Genomic DNA, 24,731 nt, shown 5'->3' on the forward strand with positions numbered 1-24,731 from the left:
AAAATAGTTGAATGTCAATTATTGAAAGAGCAACACTTCTAATGAAAAGTTATCTTTGACTGTCTACCCATTTTATGGTACACAATAACTTCTTTAGTTAGCATAAATAAACCTTTTTACCAATGCGGGTACTGATATAGGGTGATATGCATTTATATGACATTATTGAAATAATTTATTCCTATTTCGACGATGGAGAAAGAACTGCCAGGGATGAGTAGCGTATTTTGTATTTATGATTGCCTGAAAGCTTTCGCGAGAGGTGACCATTTATATTTTTCTTCGCCTCATACCCTTTTTTTTCTAAATTATCTTTAAGATACTTGATAGCTATGTATTACCACATAAGAGTTTGTGATTACCCATCAGTTTATTTAGGTTACTTTTCTACTACAATGATTTGGTTACAACATCGCGCTGAATAAGAGAGCCTGAATGCGGAGATTGTTAGTACTACATATATTCAACATTGATGCGATTCTAAAGTAAAACAGACGAATAATGAAATTGCGTTGCGTCTAGCCAGGATAAGACATGGGGGAATTCAAAGCAACGAATTTTAAGGCATATTCAAGACTTCAAGCAAAATTAACTGAAGACGTTCTTTACTGGAAAAGGCTGGGAGTAAGTCTGAGTTGATGGTTTATAATAATTCGTGATATTCACTCAAGATTTATTGTTATTGAGTTCCCACGTGTTCGCCCTTCGGTGTGTTCGCAGGTACCTGTCATTTTTAAGGAATTTGGAGGAATTGATTACATTGATTTCTCTCCAGTGGAACCATACTGCTTCGCCGTGACATGCTCTGTTCGGGTAAGTACAAAGTTTCGGTAAATATTTGAATTGGGGAACGATTCTCTGCCAATTTATAGGCGATCAAATAATGTGCATACATTTTTGTTCTATGATATAATAATTGAATGACATGATGGCTGTAGCATCTTATCTTGTTTGTTATATTTGCTGCAACATTTGAGTATATATTGCAGTGTTGTGGCACTTCGAAAAATTTGCAACGAGGCAAGTACGAAAGCTCAAAATCACAGCCACGTGTATAGAATATGTATTGAAACATCCCAATAATATATTATTTAAATTCTCTCGAAATAATTTAGTTGTATACACGCATTTGTACATCGTAGGGGAATGCCGGATCTCTCTGACGGCTGTTCGTAATACCTCGTATACAGATTTCACGGGAGGTACATTGTACTCATATTCATTGACAATATCAATCGCTATGAGTAGGATATCGCTCCTAATTGATATTTTGTTATATCGATTGCGCCGTTTACAATTTTGAAAATAATGACCACAAGACACTAATTAACCCTTAGGATGGTTTGAATGTTGAGGGTCGAGCTCACTTCTTTTCAACCGCCATACGGTGAAATTCTTATATCGGGGGCTTTTGTGCTTTCCCATCGTCGCCTGTTTTCCCATGTCAGGTACCAGAAAAATCACCGAAGGTCTGCCCGAATCCAAGCTGATGCTCAAAAATCAGTAGCCCGGTGCTCTAACCAAGCTGGACCAAAACTTTCCGCTTAATATTTATGCCTTCAAATAATTTAATGGCTGGTTAAATCAATTAATAAATAAGTATATTCTTCTCCTCGTGCCCCAGCATTATTTGTTATCAATACCGATAGTCTGAGTGTAGTCAAGTGTAGATCCCAAGTCTGATAAAACTAAGACAACAACAATCAAATTATAAGATTTTCCATTTGGGCATAGTTATACATCGTTTAATTCTAGCACAGGATCTAGATTGCATCACTAAATGGTGTTCAAAATGGGAATTTTCATTAAACCTTATTAAATGTTTGGTGGTGAATTTCTTTGAAAGATCAACAGAATATGATTACAAATTTGCTGGAGTTGACCTAGAAGTAGGTATGTGGGTAGGTAGGTATATAAATATGGTAAAATACCTAGGTGTTACATGTACTGAAGACTTAACTGTGGGGACCCACTTATTTAAAGTTGGTGGGCAAGCATATAATAAATTGGGATTTATTTGATGAATTGTCAGCAGAAGTGACTCCAAGGTCAAGGAATGTTACCATGCTCATTCATGTAAGGCTTCATTTAGAATATGCATGTAGTGTATAGTGAAGGAGGCCTCGTTCAGTAAATTGAGAAGGTTCAATGCTGGGCAGCCCATTTCGCATTATTAACTCTCCTGATAAAACGAAAAGCATCACTGCTATGCTTAATGGAGTTGAAAGTGGGAATCAGAAGATAGACGATTCAATGCTAGGTGTAACTTGCTAAATAAATTCAGATCTGCTTGTTTCAGCACCAAGGTCTCGCCAATTATTTGCACTCTTACATACATTGGTCGCGTGAATCATGCATGTAAAATTCGGGGAAATAGATGCCAGAAATAGCAGACTCTTTCTGCCTTCCTCCTTCTTCCCACGGACAATACGGGATAGCAACTGCAGGGTTATAGATAGCAATAATTATACTTGCCACCCTCGGCGTCTATAAAAAATAATTAGTTCTACTCAATTGCGTGCACTCTCACTGACCTCGTGTGTGTTGTTGTCAAAACCCTTTCTTTCCGCATGACCACATTAGAATGCCATTAAATAATGTAGTGCTCTTTGCAGTATTGCCTGCCCTGTTTTGTTTGTTTTCAAGTTCCCCCTTCCATCCCTCGTCTCTATCTCAGAGGAGGGGCCCTCCCGCTACCTGCAGCGTGGGATCACATTCTTTACCTGTGTCCTTGGGGTAGGAGACTGTATGTTGCATGTCCATGTGGTAGTGGAGTTTCGCCTGCTTGCTATTCTAATTCTAGCTTGCACTTATTGGATAAATGTCTTACTTCAGACTAAGGTATTTGTTAGATGATAGTACATGTATTTGCATGCGTGTAAAATGAAAGGACTTTAGCATGAATGTATACGCCACTGTGGGTATGGGCTGGCGTGTGTGTGTTGGTTTTGTACCCTTTTACGGCTGGTGGCCCCCCGCCACACGCCCTTGCGGTGGCTTGCGGGGTATGCTGTGGAGGTAGATATATTGTGCTTAGTTTTGGGTATTAACTTCCATTGTTTCTCATAGTCCTACCCGATAACCTTGTGGCATAATCAGTATTGCAGTGCTTTGTGTGCAACCCCTTTTTAATGGCCACGGACTAGTAACAAATTGCTACCGTGGTAAGAGTAAGGGATAATTATTCAAGACCATAGGAGGCATGGGATAACCTGAATAATTGTTTCTTTATTTTAAACCCTCGTATGCGAGAAAGTTCCTTTTTTTTGCATCAAGCTGGGGTTTTCATGAGGTCCTAACATATTCTTTGGTTTTAGCGTAATCATATGAGCGTACTAAAGGCTGCCTAACCATCCATTACTCTAATCGTTTTTAAATATCCTAGAGACTGAGGGCCTGAGTTGAGTTACATAACTTACCATAGACCGCTGAAACCGGCCAGGCTCTAGTGGGCTGCATCTAGCACCTTGGAAATTGTCACTCCCAGACTTGTATTCTCTGTTTGAGTCTGTCTGCTATTTGCCAATCCTCCCACTGCATTTTTCTTGAGTTATTTTGTTTTAGCCCTTTCCCACTTACATGCTCCTTCTTCATTCTCATGTCTGAATTTCCTTCCCTTTCTCACTTCTTGGTTTTCATTTCTCCTTCCTTGTGTACCTGTCATATTTATCATTATTTGTTTCATCCTCCTGAAAAGGATATTTTTTGAGGGCTTTGACCCTGTCAGTGCCAAAGTTACTGCGAGCAACACTTGATGAATTATCTCAAAAATGCCATCATTTTTGTAGCCGACCCTTTTTCTCGTTGCCTATAAATGTAAATAACAATGGAATAAATCTTATTTAAATGATTTATTCTTTTATTTTTGTGCTCCATTTAATAAATTTTATTGACATCCCAAATTATAAATTTTATTGACGCTCAGGGAATTATTATTAATAATAATGTTTGCTCAAATATTTTTCATAAATTTTGCATTTCTCTTTGAAATAGCATGGCAGTTTTCACTTGAACGAAGTAATACTTCACTAGGGCCATTATGCTTGGAACTCTAGGGTTAGGAATCTTTAAAAACATATCTGTAGAACAAATAATCAAGTGGAAAGTGCTACGATCAGTTATTCATTCTTTAAACCACAAATTGAGAAAAATTTACTTTAAATAATAAATTGTTTGTTATTTTGCGTCGTGATATCTGCTCTTCACCAGGACCATGATTATGATATTTTTTTAATTACTTCATAAAAGAGGAAGGTATTTTTTGCTCAGGAGGCTTACACGGCAAGGATTTGATGAGCTCTGAATATTTCTCAGGTTTTGACCACGTTTGTTGACTTGGGTAGACAACAGTTTTGCAATCATTCTGGCCAGTCCCTTCAAGTTGGAATGCTGGTGGAACTCTCTATCCAAGCCAACAACTGGTGTAAATCCAATAACTCATTTTCCTATGTCCACTTGAAAATCAGCAAAACTATTTGTCTGAACAACCCTATGTCCCTGAATGCATTAATTAATATCTAAGGTAAACCCCTACTGTGGAAATAGGACAATGTTTCTGTAACTGTTGCATTGGCCTGGCAGTGGCATGTGAACTGCTTCCTAATCTCTGGAATGTTGCAAAGTATGTAATCAAGTGGTAGTCGCCAACACAACGTAGACCTGGAATACAGTACTTCATTACAAGAGAGCTCCCTTGAATATTGACAGTGCTACTTGGGGTCATTTTCTGTATTTTGATGGATACTTCACTGAAATTGCCACAAAACCATGTACAGATCCCATGTCATTTCTGTTGTTCCCCCAAATCAGCACCTGCAAACACCTTAATACAGCTTTTGCCCTTGTTTTGTTCTGTTGACAGGTTAAAGGTTGGCCCTAAGTATTATGATTTTGATTTAACATTCTGCTAATTCCAAGAAATTGTGAGAGATGCCATGAAACTAACTTTTAACGGAGTCATCTGCTATATATGCATTACTATGTAACAATTTCATAGTGTAAGTGTATATCATCACGACCCCTTGTTCCTTTAAAGCCCCCACAATCTGGGAGTGTAAGAGGATGCCTCTCAGTAGGTAAACTGGCTAAAGCAGTTGGCAGGACAGCGAGGGGTGCAGGTTTCGAATCCTGGTCAAGTCAAATGATTTTTACACTCTGAAATTGTTGCATTGATTCTGCTAATTCTCCATGGTCATATTTGAGCAATACTCCCTTGTAGTGTTTGGAAACAGCCAATTACAGTTCAGATGTGTATTATTTGCAAAATGTAAAAGGCTGTAAACTGCCTTTTCTATATCCTTTTATCACAGAGCCTACTCTCATTTAATTTGTTGCTCGAACCTGAAGATATTCCAGCAGTTTAGTTAATCCCTGATGCCTGTGACATGCCACAATTTTAGATTATTCATTATGTAATTTGCTTGGTATAGCAAAATTCAATCCCCTCTTCAGTTTTCTCACTCTCATGAATGAAAATAAGAATATCTAGTTTTCTTGGTCCCTAATATCTAGAAAATTTGAGCCCACAAATATCAGTAATTTCAGAAAGAGAATGACTCTGATCATTCCCCATATTTCTCCTTTCTGGTGCTAAATCATGCACTTGACCTCCCGAATTGATTGAATCTCTTTCTGGTTTAAATATAGACATCATTCATTCATCATCAGTCGTTTTTCAATGGATACGATCCTGTCTTTCTTGGGCGCAAATTGATGAGAGTGTGTACCAATTCTCTCCCTCTGTACCCAACCCATTTCTGCTCATCACCATGCACCATGATTAAATATTTGCCTTGTCATATGAAATCTAAATCAGTTTTATTTGCGGATGACACTACTTTTGTAAAAAAAGTCAAGAAGATGTTAGTCTGTGTAGTCTTCATATACTTTGCTGCTATGTTGGCACCCTTGATATAGAAATGGTCGTCGTCCCACTGCTTCTCTATTGAGGTACCATCATGGTTTTGATCATCTTCATTTTGAAAATAAGGAAGGCTGTATGTACTTCATAATCATTTTCACGAATTTGACTGAAACCCTTTGCCAGTAACACATGTCTTGTGCCTCTATTTGTATCTGCATTTCTCTTGTTCTTCGAAAGCCATTTACTGCTGATTATGTTAATATCCCTTGGTCTTGTGATAAGCTGCCACATCCTCATTGTATCGAAAATTTCAACCTTTCATTACTTCTCAACATTTGTTGTGTTTCATTTTTTTTCTTGATGTTGGACTGCATTGTAAGCATTGTTTTATTCAGAATTTGGCATCTGTTGGCCCTTCTCAAGCGAGATTAATGTTCCTCATCTGCCTCCTCTTGCTCAGACACTTCAACCCTGTTGAGGTTCATCCTATTTTCCCTTGGGCTTGGTACCTCCACCCACAGCCCGTCAGTGTGACTTTTTGCATTTCTCCTTTCCCCTGGGGCTGTCAGAGTTCCATGGCAGTGTCACTGTTTTGCTCTGCACATGATATTATGCTTAAATGAATACACCCAAATAATTTTTGGTCTTAGACTAATGCTTATGTTTGTATAACATTTGATATGAAATTTTTATGGTACCAATGGTATAAAATGTATTTTACAGGGTTTGTTACTAAGCAAATTCTTTTTTCTTTGCAGGTTCAGTTATTTAATCCTGTGTTGAAGCAAGCAACCAGGAATTTTAGTAGATTTGGAAAAGCTGCACATGGAGCAACTTTCAGGTCTGATGGTCATTTGTTAGTTGTTGGAGATGATGATTGCAATGTGAAGTTGTTTGATGTGAATACCAAGTCATTGCTTAGAGTCTTCAAAGGACACACTGGGTGAGTTTAGAGGGAAGGACAATGCCGTGGACATATTACCATGCTTGAATGGATAGAGAGAAATCTCTCAAAATCATGGATGAAAGAAGTTTTTGTAAATTTTGGTTATAGATAAATTCATACTATAAATGATGGTAGGGATTAATTATTTTCAACTTTAAGATAACCAAGGACTTGCATCTATCATGTAAGACTTGGACTAAACTCAGTTTAAAAAATGTTTTAAAGTAAACACTGTATTGCGTGCACAGAAATTTGCCTTGTATGAATATATCTTATAGGGGGGATAGAACCTGGATCTTGAAAAGCCAATGACCAGGGAGGTTAAGGGTGTAGATCACTGATCAAATATTTGTAATGTATGTGAATCATAAACGTGCATCAATTATATTAATACTCATTACACATTTCAGTGCTGTGCATCGTAATTTTTTCACTGCTGACAAAATTCATATAGCTAGCTTTGCGGATGATAAATCTGTGATGGTTTGGGACATCCCGAGTGAGAAGCCAGTGCAGACCTACAATGAGCACACGGTAAGTGTTTGTGGAACACCTTGTATTATATAAGTGTGGAATGTTCTTATAACTGCTTGTCAGCTTTTGTTTGTGTGTGGATTACTTAAAATTCTCCATTGAAGCTTCAGTTTAAACACCATTGCTTTTGAATGCAGGGCAGGGGATAAATGTCTTCATATAATCTCCCAATAATGTGTGTAAAACACACTGATCGTGCCGAAAATTTTTACTTCAATTCATCTGTGCCAGAAATTTCGAGAGACAACCTAACATTATCAAGTAAATACAGGAAAAGCTCCCACTACAATATCTAGCATTTACAACCTTGCTAATGGAATTGCTTAGCAGAAAAAAATCTGCTTACATGGGAGTCCCAAAGGGAATTATTATATTTGGACAAGAAATATAATCTATCCATCTAGATCTATCGATCTAGAAACCGATCTAGCCGAGAAAATAATTAAATGTCATTGTAGAATCCAGGGAAACATTCAATTTAAGTGAGGATGAGCTAGTATAATAATAATAATTTTATTTCCCCAATTGACAGGTACATAGTATGGTACAGAATATCATACAATTATGTAATCGTATAGGGTACATCAAGAATGAGATTGCATTCAACCTTTCCAAGTTTAATTTTTTTTAACTTGCTAGGTAAGAGATTTAATTTAATTTCCAAATGTTTAATATTTTGTTTTGAATTTCTACGAAATATTCTCTATTTTTGCGACTAATCAAAATGGAGAAATCCATAAATAAACTTCCATATAAACATAATAAACTTCCCATCTATAGGTCACGTGTTCAAATCTTTGGCGGGTGCAGAAGATATTTTTCAGTGGTCTCCTGATCCCTACTTGAGATGCTATGTGGAGAGCACTTTGAGTGAGAGCGTGATCCGTGAGATGGGACGTTAGTTAAACTGCAGACCCCTTGGTACCTTTTGTCAAAGAGTAGGCTAATGCCATCATTGGGTTTCTCTCCATCCCTCCTCCTTTTCAATCCATCCCATATGGTGCAAATGACCTTAACTGTTGGTCGGTTGCCGGCGCCCTAATTCTACTTCTACAAGCTTGATTGTGCCATGCACATTTTGCTCACTGAATATTGGTTCTATTGGACTATTTGACTGCCTTGCACCTGATAATTGTTCTTTGAGCCAAAAGGTGCATTGTATAGTAAAGTTGTCTTTTGGTGGACAAGTGCATATATCTTTTAATTCTACAATTTAGAATCCTTCCGTCATATTAAACCAGACTGTGAATATTGCTCAGAAAACTTATGCATATTTTATTTACATTTGTTCTTTGTGTGTCGAGATTTATGAGCTTTGCTTATCATTTAACTTCTGTATTGTGTGAGTGTTGACCGACATTTTTGTGCTTGTAGGATTATGTTCGTGCTGGTGCAACATCTCCAATATCATCGGACTTGGTGCTCTCTGGAAGCTACGACCAGAGCGTTAAGTTGTACGATTCACGTACAGGGAAGGCCGCGATGAGTGTGGATCATGGTGCACCAGTTGAGAGCGTGCTTTTCCTCCCCACCGGAGGAATATTTGTCTCGGCTGGTGAGTTTATTTTTGTGGAGATGTGTTGACGTTATTCCGAAACCACCTGGCCATTTGTGTAATTTTTGTCAGTGTTGAGACGTTTTGGATTTCACGAAATCATTTAATGGTGAATTTTTATTATGTGGATGCACTGGAATACTTACAGGGTATTCTTGCTAGTCACCAGAAACCAATTGGTCACTGCTGAAGGTTGAAAATGTTTTTGATTCACCGTTTCTAGTTTATAGGAAACCCAGGAATTGTATGGGGAATTCATTTTCCCCTAGAAAAATCGAGTTTTGAACCATTCTGGAAATTCTAAAAACTGCATTCTTGCCTGAATGTTAATCATGTGCTCATGTAGATAAAAATCAACCATATGTGTAAAATATACATTTTCCATTATTATTTAGTAATCTACCAGTTAAGGTAGGTTTTGGATGGACACCACTACCGAACAAATATTTGTTTATTCTAACAAAACCCAACCCAACATTTTACTGTACAACAGGTCCCTCTTCATCTCTGTGTACTTCCTTCCTCCTTTCAACCCGTCTAACATCCCTATCATAATCCTTCCCCTTCCACGCTTGCCTAACATTCTCCCCCTTTCTTTGTAAACTTTCCATATCATAACACCATGCCCTCTACATCTACTTAATACCCCGCAAGCCACCGCAAGGGCGTGTGGCGGGGGGGTGTTAGGACACCACCCGTAATTTAGAAAAGAAAAAAAAACCGCATGCAAGAACCACAAATTCATACATCCACAAAAAAAACATGGCATACATTCATGCAAGAACAATTACACCCCACACACATGCAAACACTCAAACTACCAACTAACATACACATGCACCTACAAATATACCTGATGTCTTTGCAGTGTTTAACTTTGCTCCGACTTGTAAATGCAATGTTTTTAATATTTCTAAAGTGACCTAGGTTTCTTACTATTATGATTTCTGATTGTTTGGGGGAAAGAATGAGTATTTGTACCTATCTGTCCTGGAATCTATCTCCCTTATTTTATCTTTGTGGTCTGATCTACCTAAGTAGTGTGGGGCCATTAGAATTCCTTCAGTGTCATAGTTAAACTCGTTTGTTCTGAACCTTTCTAAAAGTCTAAGCCTTGCTTGTTCTCTCCACACTTCAAGTGATTCCCATCCGAATTCCCCTAGGAGACCTGTCACACTTGTGTTCTTAAGATGAAAATTTTTAACGAATCCAGCGGATTTTGTCTGGACTTTATCTAATTCTTTTTGCCAAATTTTCTGCCAAGGATCCGAAATACTTGCGGCATATTCCAAATGAGGTCTAACTAGAGCAAAATAATACCTCTAACTTTTTCAATACATTTCCCCACCACCCGTTTTATGAAGCCAAGTTTCTTTAAAGCTGATCCGCATATTATCCTGGTATGTGCTCCCCATGAAAGGTGTGGTGTTAAAACAATTCCCAAATATTTAACTTGATGGGCCGTAGTCAGTACTGAACCCTCTATTTCGTAGTTTATATCCTGTTCCTCGCTTCCTTTGTTCCAAAATTTCAAAACTACGCATTTATCTATATTAAGTGTTAATCCCCATTTATTGCACCATTCTGAGATATTGTCTAAGTCTCTAGAGAGTAGCTCGCGATCTAGTTGGCTCCTTATTTCCCTGTATACCACCGTGTCGTCAGCAAATGTGTGTGCTTAAGTCATTAATGTATATTAAGAACAGAAGAGGCCCTATTACACTTCCCTGGGGGACCCCCGAAGTTACATCTCTATCCGTTGAGCACAACCCATCTATGACTACTATTTGTTTGCGATTTGACAAGAAGTCTCTAATCCAATTAATAATTTTCTCATTGATTCCATAGTATTTACGTTTATGTAACAGTTTATTGTGTGGGACTTTGTCGAAGGCTTTTTTGAAATCCAGGAATCGACTTGTGTGTTGTTTTCTCCCGATCTAAGTGTATCGTGAATGAAGAGACCAAGTTGTGTTTCGCAAGATCTGCTTTTCCTAAATCCGTGCTGGTTAAGGATAAGTATTTTCCTACTATCAATAAATCTCATAATGTTAGTGACAATAATGTGTTCCAATATTTTACAAGAGATCGATGTTAAAGAAATGGGTCGGAAATGGGTTAAAGAAGTGGGCCCTCCACCATTCTTCTCCCTCTGGTTGTTTCCCCCCTTAGTTTATTATTTAACCCCTCTGATAGAGTTTGTCTTCCTTTCTGTCTAAATTTCTCCCTTCTCTGCCACACCCACATTTCAAAAGCCTCCAATCTATGCTTATCCTCTCACTTATAAAACCAGGTCTCACATTTATAAAGTACTATTCTCCATCTTAAATTATTTAGTAATCCTTTCTTCACATCCTTACTTAACATGCCTGTCATCAATTCTCTATGAAATGCATATTTTGCGAATGACATTTTCTCCCCTAGTGCCCCTGTTACTCTGCCCCTTTATCCCTCTTGCTCCCTCCTATTTGGTTTATCATAGCTTTCTTACTTATGAAGAATGTTATTGCTTTTGATTACATGGGTGTATTCTAAGCACATATCTTGCATGCCAATGTCCATCTTAATTTGCAATGCCTAAAAACCATTTCAATTTTAACTGAAGGGAGATAACCAATTTTTGGCTTGCTTGCTGGTGCAGCGCAATATACTCTAAGCATGTGCATTAAGAGTATTGTGTGGGAATCAGCCTTAAGTGTGTGTGCAAATAAATGCAAATCACACCAAGGTTTTGTGACTTTTGTGAGACCTGGTGGTCTTCATTGCACATACGCTGATGTAGTTATTGTGATTGTTTGGAATCCTCCCATCTATACAGGTGATTGATTCTAAGAATCGTCCTTAGGTAACCGATAAAGCATAAACTTGCCAGCTGCAACTTTTTTATACTGCTTTATTATTTTTAGAAGTACCCTATTTTCCCATCGATTAAGTGCACCTTAAATGTAATATGCATCTAGAACTTAGTAGCTATCATGAATTTGCATAGATACCACGCACCCTTTTTCTCATGGATTTTTGCGATGAAATAGCTGTAACAGTAGCACATCTGTATAAAATAGAATGCAATTGGAAAGGCATGCTTCCTGACAATTTATTTTTGTGAGACTCTTCTTTAAATTTTGTGTACATATGTATGTAAATGTTTGGCTTTTTTCAATTTTCATTTTAGATAACATGCGTAGTCATTTTTTTCGATCATATCAACATTTTTGTATGGATAAAGTGCGCGTTATCGATGGGAATATACAGTACTTGTAGTACTTGATAAGCAATGGTCAAAAAGTGACTAGGAAAACAATTTTTGGGTTAATGCCATATTTGTAATTAATTTCTAAATGATATTTCTTTTTAATTGTCTGCATATGACTTGTTAAAATGGATTTCAAATTTTGGTCCAATTTCGTGTGCAAATTGTGTCTCAATAATTTCATTAGTGCACTCCTGTGTATCCAGAGAAGCTTTTCTTATTGTTTCACTTTGGCTTTCTCCCTTCAGGTGGCACTCAGGTCAAAGTGTGGGATGCGCTGGCTGGTGGCAGGCTCCTTGCCAAGTTATCCCAGCATCACAAGACAGTGACTTGTTTGAGGCTTGCCTCAGGTGGCAAGCGCCTTATGTCTGGTTCCCTAGACAGGCATGTGAAAATCTATGATGTTTCCAACTACCTTGTGGTCCACTCCCTGGATTACCCATCATCTGTCCTGAGTCTGGGAGTCAGCGTGAGTATGATTCTTTTTCCTTTAACTGGAGTTTTCTTGAAAGATATTTGCTTCATTTGTGGGTCGTTCAATGTCCTTATTTAGGAAAAAATAGAGGAACAAATTATTTTGGGTGGATTTTTGTTTCTCCACGTTTATCCAATTATTTTAAGCCATTGAAAAAGTGGGATTTTGGAAGTCCTCAAAATAGGCATCTGTGTTAGCAATTGCCTCTTGGTTTGACATGATTCATTTACTGCTGAGCCATTTTTTCGAGTTCAGAAATGAAAAACATCACTGGGTGCCAAATCTAGTGAGTATTTTGTGATTGTTCGTACTTAAATTCCATAATTTTCGCCATTGTAATTGTACAGGTGTACGTACACTTGTGCATTGTCTTCATGGAAGAGAATTTTTTTCGTTGCCAAACTTTTTCTTGATTTCTTTGCTCATTTGGTGAAATAGCGATGCATGGTGCTCTCTTTTTATTGTATATCCTTTTTGCATGCGATCAATTTCATTTTTATCCCAAAAAACTGCGTTTATCACCTTGTCAGTTGAATTTGCCATCTTTGCCTTCTTCGTAAGCCACCGTTTGGACTGCTCCTTTGTTTCTGGAGTGTGCTTAGTGTTCATGTTTTGTTCACAGTGTATTGATGCAGAAACTCTTCCGCATTGTGATGAGAAAGTGCCAAACCAGCTTCCGAATCGACAGCACTTATTCTTCACTGAACAGCAAACATCCTCTCCAAGATTTTTTTAGCACCCAATTTTTTGTGCAAAATTGAAAGCACTGTACCTTGTGATTTGCCTCTGGCCTCAGCTAATTACCAAACTTAAATTTATCAGTCGCTCAAAACCATATTGTGGATTTTGTCTACAATTTTGGAGGTAGTCACTTCTTGTGGACATCCCAAACAATGTTCATCATTTCTGAATGCCCAGTCATGTTTAAACTCATTCACCCAATTTTTAACAGTTGCAAGCACAGGAGCAGGTGCCATTAACTCCATCCAACTCAGCTTTGATTTCTTTTGGTGTTTAACCATTTGGATGGAAGTGTTAAATCACTGCATGAAACTCATTTTCTTTCATTTTTCTAAATAAAAGTTTCTTGCTTTAAGCAAAGTATAAAAATGGAACCATGCGATGGATATAGCTGAAACTTTAACAGACGTCCAGCAAGAGATACTAATCTGGCTTACTAAGAGCAAATGTTATTCCTTGCTATGAGTGTCTTCTCTTGGATTTCCTACAGAGTTATTGAATGACCCATGCACTCAACTGGGCCTTCAACTTATTAGTTCGTGTGTGTTAAGTATATCCTGTTTAGAGGCTATCTTTAATAAATCAGGCATGTACAAACTGAAATGTGATAATTGCAACACATTATGTTGGTCAGACTGGGAGTAATTTCAAAACACGAGCCCAAGAACATGCCAGGTGTCACAAAAAGCAAAACCCCAAATCCCTCTTTGCAAAACACCTTTTAGATTGTGAACATAATAGCAATTTTGTCCCAGAAATACCACATGTCATCCCTAAAGGATTGCAAATGGACATTCTTGAGCTAATTGACATTCGAAGGCACTTGGCAGATCCCAATATAATACTTCGGAGTGAGCAATTATATGCCCATCCCTCCCCTCTCTTTTCCAAAAAATTGACCTCAAGGGTAAACAAACCCAACAGTTGAACGGACACAGTTGCGCGCCATGACCTATGCGACGTCATAACCAAGTCAACTCTATTTTTCCGTTTTGTTTTCTCTCTCCTCGACCACCAACTTTCACTTCCAAAAAATCCCCTGACCCTTCACAGCCATCCTCTCCCCCAGGGTAAACAAATCCAAGGGTTCTAAGTAGCCATCTGCCCCAACCCCCTCTTAAAACCCTGGCCACACCGAATGCTTAGTCATAACCAAGGTGCCACCACATCTTCTTCCTTCAACCGATAAAGCCACCAAGTCCCAAAGAACTCCCCCTTCCCTCTTAAATTTCTCCCTCTCCTCCGTCTGATGGGTATGCTATATTCAACAACTGTGTGTGTCCCTTGTACCCGATGATGCCGCAAGTCGGTGGAATGCAATGTACTGTGATCTAAAGTCAGAGGAAAATATCAAACTCTTGTGATATAAACTCAATTGGTTCCAGAATATTTTTCTCAAAGTAAACACACTCGTTTAATGAAACAATTTTTCCCACGTAAATTATTGTTAAATGCAGTAATGAATTAATTCCATGTCAAGGAGAATAATTCATGTTCAATGTCTATTTAAAGAATAAAATATATTTGTTGTTTGGGGTGTTGGGAGGTCTTCTCTTCTCTCATGGAAGAAACCAACATGGAATGTGAACTCAATTTTCAAAAACAAAAATAGAATTGACACAATTAGTTAATTATTTATGATATACTTATAATTATTTTTTATGTCTTAAGAGATTTGTTTGGGCCAATGCTTCGAAATTTGGTAAATATGCGACTCAGAATGATAATTGAATAAGTTGTAGGTGAGCATTGCCACTGCCTTGTTAGGGTGATGCTTGGTGTGCATGTGACAATTGAACATTTTCCTATGGTTTCCACATCACATTTAGTCTCTGCTACTAGACTTTACTCTCCGTTGAAGGCTTATTGGGTTACTGAATTATAAGCAGTCAGGGATTTAATTTTCAAATTTCCAATTGTACTTGCACACGCTATAGCTGCGTAAGACCTTCTTTCATTGACATGTGGCCTGACTGCGCGTTCTCCTCTGTTGTAATGCGCACACGCATAGGTTTGCTTCGGCAACTTCTTCGAGAAGAGAGCCATCGTATGGAATATCCCTGTGGGGGCACTCTTTTATCATTCCATCATTGTGTGCTCCCTAAGGAAGCAAAAATAGGCCGTGAGACTCCAAGGTACAGCTCCAACGGCAAGAAGATGTTGACCTTAATTTAAAAATTTTACATTTTCACTATTTCTTGATTGTATGTATATATGTATTCCAAGTTATTATTATTGTTCAGCAAAACAAACCCATGTTCAATTTGATAACCTATGCCTGATGTGCATAGGCACAGTACGAGAGGGTGAAATGACTTGAGGATAACTGCCCATAACTCGACTATGTTTTCTAAGAACCCTTACTACTCTGATGTGAACTTCCTGAAATCATGACCTAGAAAACTAAGGGAATAAGAAAAATTGCTGTCATTCTAAGCAAGTGCTGGAGAACAGCTTGTAATCATGTTTTCTGCACTTGCTCAGTTAACATGCATTTAATTCATTGTCGAATTAATGAGACGTGGTGATTATGGATGTTAAGTGTTTGTTTGTTGGTGCAACAGCTCAAAGAAGACCGAACATTATGTGATAATGAACTCTGAAAACCTTTACGGGCCTAGCTTTAATCATATGTATGATAAACAGTCTCCTTAATGAACAATATATTATCAGAAACTGATCTGAATGAACCAATATAAACATGGAAATATATTTTTCTGTGAATTCTTATTAAAGTATATTAAAGTCAAGGTTGCGTAAGGGTTGAAATATGCTTCTCTTGAATGATCTCCATTGTTTGCCCTATGCTAATATAATTAAAATAGAAAAGCCATATCTGTGGAGCAGAGAGATTTTATGTGAATTTCTAGTCCAAAAATCTTTACTTGGTGTAATTACTGCAGTTATATGGGAATCGGTGTATGCCATAAAAGTCTTTAAGTCTTTTGTTTGAGTATTATGTCGAATTTGAGCATTCACTGTTTCACTGGCATAATTAGTATTATTGACATATTGTCTTTCTCAAAAATATTTGATTCCTCCCTGATGTTTTCCTTCAAAGCAATGCAAATTTTGAAATGCTGAATTCTTTTTGGTGAGGCAGCAAAAATAATTTGGGGTTTTTTCAGGATTAAGTGTTTAAAAAAATGTTGTAGTGGGATCATTCAGCAATTTGGAGCAAGTAGAAATTATCCACTCCAAATGTGAAATCATGGGAAATATTCTTTGACTCCGCAGAAACACACTTAAATACTATTTGACTCCCCATGTTGAACCCCTCCCACCATCCTGGGTTGGATTTTTAGTTCAATTTCTAACTGTAAAGCACAAGTGTCAAGGCATTGCTATTTATAGGATCAGAAATTGAAGTATCCCAGGCTCTCCTGTCTTTTTTACCCCTGACAATCAATTTTGATTCCAGAGCCTTTTGTTTTTGGGACACAAATGAATCCATTCTGGTTTAAATATGCTTTTCTTGATCACTTTGCCGTATTTTTATGGGTGAAAAATTATTTTATGGGATAGACTTTAATATTTCTGACTCTTTGCTGTTGCCAATTTTGCATCTGTTACTGGTATGGGCCATTTTTGAGAGTTTTCTTTTCACTTTCAATATGTTTTGTTTTGCTGATTATTTTAGCTGAGATGTGTATTTTTTTGAATAGATTTTTCAAATCGCATCTAAAAATCATATTTTCTAATGTTATCCAAAAACAGTCCAGAATTGTATGTCCAGTGAGTGAGTGGCAGTTTGGTCTTTTTGCCCACTTTTGCACCATGGCCATCCTCTGGCATTTTGTTTAGATGGACGCAGGCGTTGGAACAAAAAATCATTGATATGATAGTTCTGGGTTTTTGATTTATTATAGTGATTGTATTACATTATGCTGTGTCATCTGATGCCGCACTTCACAGCCCTCAGTTTTTGTCCGTCAAAGGAAGCTTCTTTTCAACACTAACTGTTGTTCCCTTAGTGTGATGTGTTGTATATGATATATGAAGATCATAATGTTCAAGATTGTGCCTGGATGGTTTGGTACTCCTTAATCCTCAAGACTTTCCTGTGGCAGAGAGGTGATCAGGAAAAATTGGTCCTAGGTATTAGCCTGGTGATTCCAAGAGCTCATCGGCAGGTCCTAAGTGTGCCTCTCCCGTCTGTTTCTGAAGCCTAATTTTATGAAAATATGGTTTTTCGGCTTATAATTAGCTCTCTCATTTCTTCCTTTATTTTCATAAGCAAAGGAGGGCAATATATTCAAACCAAGTGTGTATGTATATAAATTTGTGGAATTCTGCGGTAGTGTTCTGGCTAATTAGAATGTTGAGTGAAGTTGACATTTTCTTATAGGAAAATGACTTAACTGTGGCTGTGGGCTTTACTGATGGACTGATATCAATGGCAAGGCGGGAGACAGAGGCTCGACCGAACAAGTTGGAGCGAAAAAAAGTACACTTCCGGTATATCCCCGAAGATTTTCGACCCACAGCTGTAGACATCTTCATGGCTGAGGAAACTGGGAAAATAATGAACAAGCATGATAAACTCCTGAAGAAGTTTGAATATTCCAAAGTGCTGGACTGTGCCATGGTACGATATGTTGTGAATAAGAAGCCGTCAGTTGCAGTTGGCATACTCCAGGAATTGATAAGGTATGTTTGCTTGTAATATGCCAAGTAAATCAAATTTCAGTCAGTGAATGAAATCAATGGTAAGGTGTATTGGAGAGCTGTGTTACAGTAATCTTCAAATTGTTTTACCTCAACCTTGCGGTCAGCGTTGTCATTAGCTTCTTTAAGAGTCACCTGCAACTGGGAAATCCAGGAATAGTAATTTTCAAGATCAATATTTATCTGAGGAAAGTTATAATTTGGTTGAAAGTGAGCAGTTGTTTTTATAAACTTTTAAAAATATAGAAAAATAGATTTATGCATTGAAATCAACTTAACTTTGATGTGATATTTTGAAAGGAAAATGATTTTGTGGCCTCCGAGCAATAGCGAACATCATTTAAAATTGAGTGGTATTATTTAGTTATCTGGAAGCTTTTGATGCCGGTACAGTGGAAAATGTCAATCAAATGTAACAATTTAAAAGTGTAAATATCATTTGCCTTGACTGGGATCGGAACCTGGATCTCTCGATGGCAGGCTACATTCTTAAGCTAGTGAAGCTACCAAAGCATCCTTTTACCCTCCGAAATCGGTGACAAAAACGTCAATATTTTAACTCGCCATATTTTTTACATTTTCTAATGTTCTTTCTATCATCACTGTCCTAACATTCCAAGTTCCTATTGTAACTAGATCAGTCTTCTTCTTCTGCATCTTCGGTACTGCTTCTGTCAGTTTAGCTTTGCAAGGGGTTCATGAGATGATGACCGTGGAAGCCTTAACCCTACTACTGACAGTCACGACGGATGACTGATTGAGCAAAGTCCCATAGTTGCCAGGACTCATTTTCATTATGGTCCTTGAAGTGTTTGACCATCCTTTAAGTGTTGGGATTAATAATTAATGTTTTTTCCTGTTGCCTTCCTCAATAGTGTATTTAATGTGTCACCATCACTCAAATGGCCACCTCAAAGGGATCAGATGTCTTTGTAGCTGTGGCACTGAGGAACAGGCACTGCACAGCCTACCATTTGTCTGGCTCCTTAGCCTTCTGGCGTGGGTTACCCTACTGGGAGCCTACTATCATTTCTCCTGCCAGTACAGATCTAGTAATTATCAGAGCTTGTGAGCCCTGCCACCACGTCAAGGCTGTAGTTCATGGAAAGGGCCTTTATGAAATATATATGTAATGTATGAGTAATATGTGTTTATCTGACTAAGTAAAATGGCATACCACATCATATTTAGTCCTTTTCAGTCACCTATAGGTTTCCGACTGCTTATCGCTCTTTCATCCTAATAATTGAATTTTTTCAGGCGGAAAGGACTGCAGGGTGCATTGGCTGGGAGAGACAGCAAATTTCTGATGAGATTTGTCAAGTTCATTGTTAAAAATGTTGGAGATTATCGGTTTGCCAGAGTGCTGATGGACACGTCTAATATTTTGTTGGGTGAGTCAACGTTGATTGTGGATAAAGACCCAAAAAGAATCGTCCTGTGCTTATAATTGCATGGGACAGCTGGATTAATTTTAATTGCCCTGTCAGCAATTTCCAGTCAATGTCAGTTTGATATGCCTTTGGTCAAATGGAAGAAATTTTGATTTTGATAACAGTGTATGCATTTGCAGGAATACATTTGATTATTTAGGTAAAAGGTCATCTGATACAGCTGGTGCTGTTATTTTCTGTTTTCAGATGTTTATGGAGACTCAGTCAATCAGTCACCTGAAATCACCCTGTCACTGCGCAAGCTGCGGGATTGTTTGCGGGAAGAGGAGGAGTTGACATGTCGAATGCTTGGGCTGCAGGGTGCCATAGAGATGTTTATGGCTGGCGTGTCATCTGGTGGCAGTATGAATTCGTCACAAAACCCCAGAGGTGTGGATTTAGTTAATTCTCTACAGGAGAACAGTGAATTAATGGACACCAGCACCAACCATGGTGATTCACCATCCCAGCGGGCGAGGCCGCTTGTTGCAAGTTGAGGCATATATGTGGCACATTTGAGGAGTAATGCATTTCACTTCTTGTGTTTGAGTCTTCATTATATGTATTTATTTATATAATGTGCATATTCTGTTACTCTTCTTGGAAGTCGCACATCAGCCAAAGCAAACGAGGCCTTTGGATATAAGTAAAACCAACTGTGAGTAAGAATCACTAGGTTGTCAAAAATTGTCATGATTCCTGAAACTGCTGTTTGGTGGGTTTGTTAAACAGTGGGCTTGTTTGATCATCATGTGGCGTTAAATGGGACTCTGGGCTTCGAGTGGCACCCAGGTGCCGGTTGTTTGGTATCTCTTTGGGTGATCATCACCCAGAATACTATGTCAATGTATGGGTGGCATGAAAGTAAAGTGAAGGTAAACAAATGGATTCATAATGTTAATGCATGTTTTCGGTGTTCTCAGTGATATGAAGAGGTCACTACAAAAAACAGTTGACTTGTATCAAGTTTTGTACCTTTGGATTCACCATTCCTACCGGGATTCGTTTGAAGAATTCCCTGGGGAAGGATGCCGGCTCGTTCCTTGATCACTTGCATACCTGTTTATGCTAGGCCTTGGGACAGATCTATGAAGTACATTGCTTATAGTCTGATGGTTACCAGATTTGGAGAGATTTTGATCTTAATGGTAATTGTCTGTTCATGAACATAGTTTTCTAAATAGATGCATTTAAGATGAATGTTATTCCTTTACACAACCTTTCTGCCATGGTAACACTGGGATAGGAATGATTGTATCTGTTGTGATACGAGTGGAAATTACCTCCCAATTCAAAGCAGAATTTCAATTTCACTGCAATGACAGTTATCCCTCCCATTGAAGTGAGTGAGTCATGGAAATGGAGCCCAGCATTTCTAGTGTTGTTTGGTTAAATTCAAAGTGAGAACTCATCAAAATCAATTCCACCCAAGGTATTAGTAGTTAGATTTATTGCAGTGAAGCGCACTAATAAGACCCAATCAATCATCAGTTGATTATTCAGGTCGGTTAACATGATTTCGTGTAACCTTTTTTTACCACCTTGAGACTTCCGAATGTTGCGTGTGATCATGTATTAGGGCCACATCTTACAACACTCACTGCAGTCCTTGGATCTTTACTGAAACCTTTTGGTTAGGGTTAATTTTTGCTTTTATTATAGTTGGAGTCAAGAGGGTACATCATTTTCATTAGTTAATAAAACTTGTTTTTTGATGATATCTTCAGTGAAGCAACAAAAACTTCTTAAAAAATATCAGTTTTTATTCATTTTACTTTAAGGGAGCATGCATGTGACACTGAACCATTTAGAAATGAACCATTTTTGGAATCGGTTGGTTTTGAGAAGGACGCACAAGGATTTTATTATTTTATGAGGTTTGGAAATGTACTTCAATAATTTTGTTTAATGAAAATTTGTATAATTACAGTAATTGCAAGTTACCCATGTACTTTATCATTTTATTGAAAATTAATTTTACTCCTGAACTATTTATTATATCCATTGCAAAGTTAATTATGTTTAATTATAATAATAATGATAAGTTGTCTTAATTGGGGTGGCATTTCAGCCTTAATAGCCCCTCATGTATTCCATATTAAATGATCTCTCCCATGGACTGCAACCTTGACGTAGGGGAAAGGCTTGTGCATTCCATAGCTTGTGCAGAAGCATCAAAGGCTTGTAGCCATACGAAAGGTATCCTGAATCTGTCCCTTACTGACACGACTGCAGAGGCATCTGATCCCAGTGAAGTGGCCATTGAGTGATGGTATCATTTTAAAAACACTATTGAGGAAGGCAATGAGAGATGGGCTAAATTATTATTCCAAAGATTCATATGATGGACAGTGCAGAGAAAATGGGTCCTGGCAACTACAGGACTCGGGCAATTTGGCTGTGTCGTGCCTGGTAGTGGGAGAGGCAAGGCTTCAGTGGTCGTCATCTCATGAAAGCCTTAAAAAGTAAAACAGACTGCAGAAGACACAGAAGAAGGCAGAGTTGCTAGGAATAGGAACTTGGAATGTTAGGACAATGTTGAGGACAGGAAAATTAAGTGACTATAAAGCGAGAGATAGGAAGAGGCATAATAGATATTTCACATCTATGCGAGGTGAGAAGGGTATTACTGGAATGATAGTTATACAGTAATGTACAGCGGAGGGGATGAGGGCCTATCAGAGGTTGCCATAATATTGAATAAAAAGGTAGGAAGAAGCATAATGTGCATAGGGCAAGCAATGGATAGGATATCACTAGTAGAGATAAATGTTGGACTGGCAAATTTTGTCATTCTTCAGAGCAATCATAGGGTGGAAGAAGTCAAGTCGATAGGGTATGCAATCAGTTAGAGGACATAGTCACGTGTGTTCTTATAGGGAAACATTTGAAAGTGATTGGAGGAGTTGAATACAATGGAAGGCGAAAGAAGAGATGGGGATGAGGTGGGGGACTACAGTTTAGGCACGAGGAATAACTGTGAGGAGAAAGCAATTGAGTTCTGCAGAAGACAGAGGTTGCTAATCACCAACACTTGGTTTAGACACCACTAAAGGCATAGGTGTGCATGGAAAATGCCAGGAGACTCAGAAAGGTATCAGATTATATTATGGTTAGGCACAGATTTAGGAAGTGTGATCAATTCGCACAGCTTCCTGGGAGTGGATGTGGATTCTGATCACAATTTAGTGCTCATGAAGAGTAGCGTCCAATCCAAAAGATGAGGCAGGGGTAATGGGAATGTAGAAGCATTAACTGGATTGGCAAGGGAGGAGTATAAGCAGGCTGTAGAGAAAATAATGAATGAGGTAAAAGAGCTGAGTACTACCAAGGAAATAAGGGAATATTTGAAAAAGGGGTATCAAAAGCCATTAAAGAAAATACAGGAACTGTTAATAGGAAAAGGACGAGGTAATCATGGATAAGATTATTTGCAAGATAGAGTAAAGGAAATGGAGGAATTTAAATACAGAGCTAGGTAGAAGGAAGTATGAAAAGTTAGATAATAAATTGAGTAACTATTTATTATCTAACTAACTTAAATTATTTATAATCTAATCTATTATTATTAGTATAATAATTGATAAATAATTGAGTATTAAGTTTCATAATCACATTTTTTGAAAAGTGTCTCGGTTAAGGTTAATACATTTCTCTCAATGTGTAACTAGTTTTTTCATTCCGTCCCCGAAAAACAAGACTTTTCTTGAATCCAGGACTTGAGAGCTGTCTTCAACCTTTTGTCTGATGTGTGTAGTGATTCCCCTTGAGGGGTCTCTTTGAGGAGAGGAAAAAAATAAAAATTGCAAGGCACAAGATCGGGGAGACAATGAAGGGTGTGGAATCTTCAAATTTCAGTTTTCGCAGAGGCTCTCCAGTTGTATGTGAGGTGTGGGGATGTGTGAATTTCACACGCCGTATAGGGTTTAGTACTCGGTGAACTTAAACCATCACCTACCAAACCAACCTTCGGGTTGATTACTGAGTTGAGGTTTTTTTTATATTCATGCAGAAACCTTTATAACTTACATGCATGCAAATGCATATAGTATCAGCAAAGATACTCTTGCACATGTGCTTATGAATATACCTGATGTCTACTCAGAATTTAATCTTGTCCTCACTTGTAAAACAAATGTCTTTGCTATTTGTGTGATGATTTTGGTTTCTTACTATAACGATTCATGATTGTCTGGGGAAAGAAAGAATATGTGTATCCATCTTAACTGGAATCTGTCTCCCTTATCTTATCTTTGTGATCTGCTCTATCTAAATAGTGTGAGGGCCAAAATGAATCCTTCAATGTTATTGTTAAACTGATTTGCTCTGAAAATTTCCAAAAGTCTGTCTTGCTTATTCTCTTTGTATCTCAAGTGGCTCCCTGCCTAATTCTAACAAAAGGCCTATCATGCCTATCTTCTTATTATAACAATTTTTGATGAATGTGGCAAATTTTCTCTGAACTTTTCCGTTGGCAACAATTTCTACCAAGAATCCCGTATACCAACATCGTATCCCAAATGTGGCTTAACTAGAGTGAAATAACACCTATTTTAACTTTCTCATTACATTTCCTTTCCACCTGTTTAATGAATCCAGAATTTAGAGAAGGGCCTGGAAAAATTTTACTGGAATCTTAAAAGAACCAAGAGAGATGAAAAGAATATAGAGCAGAACTGTAAGGTAAAAACTTTTGACCAGCATGATTAAACCAAGCGTGAATATAGACGTATAGACGTAGATGAGGATAGCTTAGGACCAGGCATACTTGATACCAAGATGTAAAGGGGTAAAAAATAAACCCCTGCGGGTAGGGGGATTGAGAATTCTCCCGCAGCATCCCTGCTTGTCGTAAGAGGCGACTAAAAGGGCGGGGAGACAACCCCGAAAAGAAATCCCCAGTAAACAAGGGATGCATCCTGACAATCCAGTAGATCTGTTGGGAGGTTAACAAGGACAGTAATGCCTAGATTAACGAAGAATTTTCTATTTCAAAAAAGATGTGCCTGTTTTGAATGTTTCTACCAGAGTAAGCCCATTACAAGTCTCTGGCCTACCATGAAAACTAGGTTGTGTTCAGACAAAAAAGAAATGGGGAGCCGTCCATACTCTTCAACCTTGGACATGTGGTCGACAATAAAGAGGTCTATGAGGGTAATGGTATTCACAAGATTATGGGTGGATTGGTAGGGAATGAGTAATAGGTTACAGCTAAATAGTAGGTCACTGAGAGAGGTGCTATTGTGCGTTTTCTTCATGATATCAG

At 38.0% G+C, this 24,731-nt stretch overlaps 1 protein-coding gene across 1 annotated transcript; it reads left to right on the top strand.

The window, feature by feature from the left end:
- The first annotated feature begins 141 nt into the window (after window positions 1–141).
- LOC139695007 (U3 small nucleolar RNA-associated protein 15 homolog) lies at window positions 142–21,402 on the top strand. The gene is made up of 9 exons (XM_071593583.1): window positions 142–624; window positions 721–813; window positions 6,622–6,806; window positions 7,220–7,343; window positions 8,718–8,898; window positions 12,397–12,617; window positions 17,713–18,014; window positions 19,293–19,426; window positions 19,673–21,402. The coding sequence occupies exons 1-9, from the start codon at window positions 535–537 to the stop codon at window positions 19,960–19,962; spliced, it is 1,620 nt and encodes a 539-aa protein (XP_071449684.1). The 5' UTR covers window positions 142–534; the 3' UTR covers window positions 19,963–21,402.
- The last annotated feature ends 3,329 nt before the right edge of the window (window positions 21,403–24,731 follow it).

The sequence above is a fragment of the Hetaerina americana genome, unplaced genomic scaffold (assembly GCF_022747635.1).
Source record: "Hetaerina americana unplaced genomic scaffold, ioHetAmer1.1.p SCAF_6, whole genome shotgun sequence".
Taxonomy (NCBI): Eukaryota; Metazoa; Arthropoda; class Insecta; order Odonata; family Calopterygidae; genus Hetaerina; species Hetaerina americana.

Bases quoted from the DNA above. Each gene is read 5' to 3' on its own strand.
- LOC139695007 (XM_071593583.1), top strand. From the start codon at position 535: ATGGGGGAATTCAAAGCAACGAATTTTAAGGCATATTCAAGACTTCAA. The intron at 7,344-8,717 runs GTAAGTGTTTGT...TTGTGCTTGTAG, and splicing joins AGACCTACAATGAGCACACG to GATTATGTTCGTGCTGGTGC. The intron at 8,899-12,396 runs GTGAGTTTATTT...TTCTCCCTTCAG, and splicing joins AGGAATATTTGTCTCGGCTG to GTGGCACTCAGGTCAAAGTG.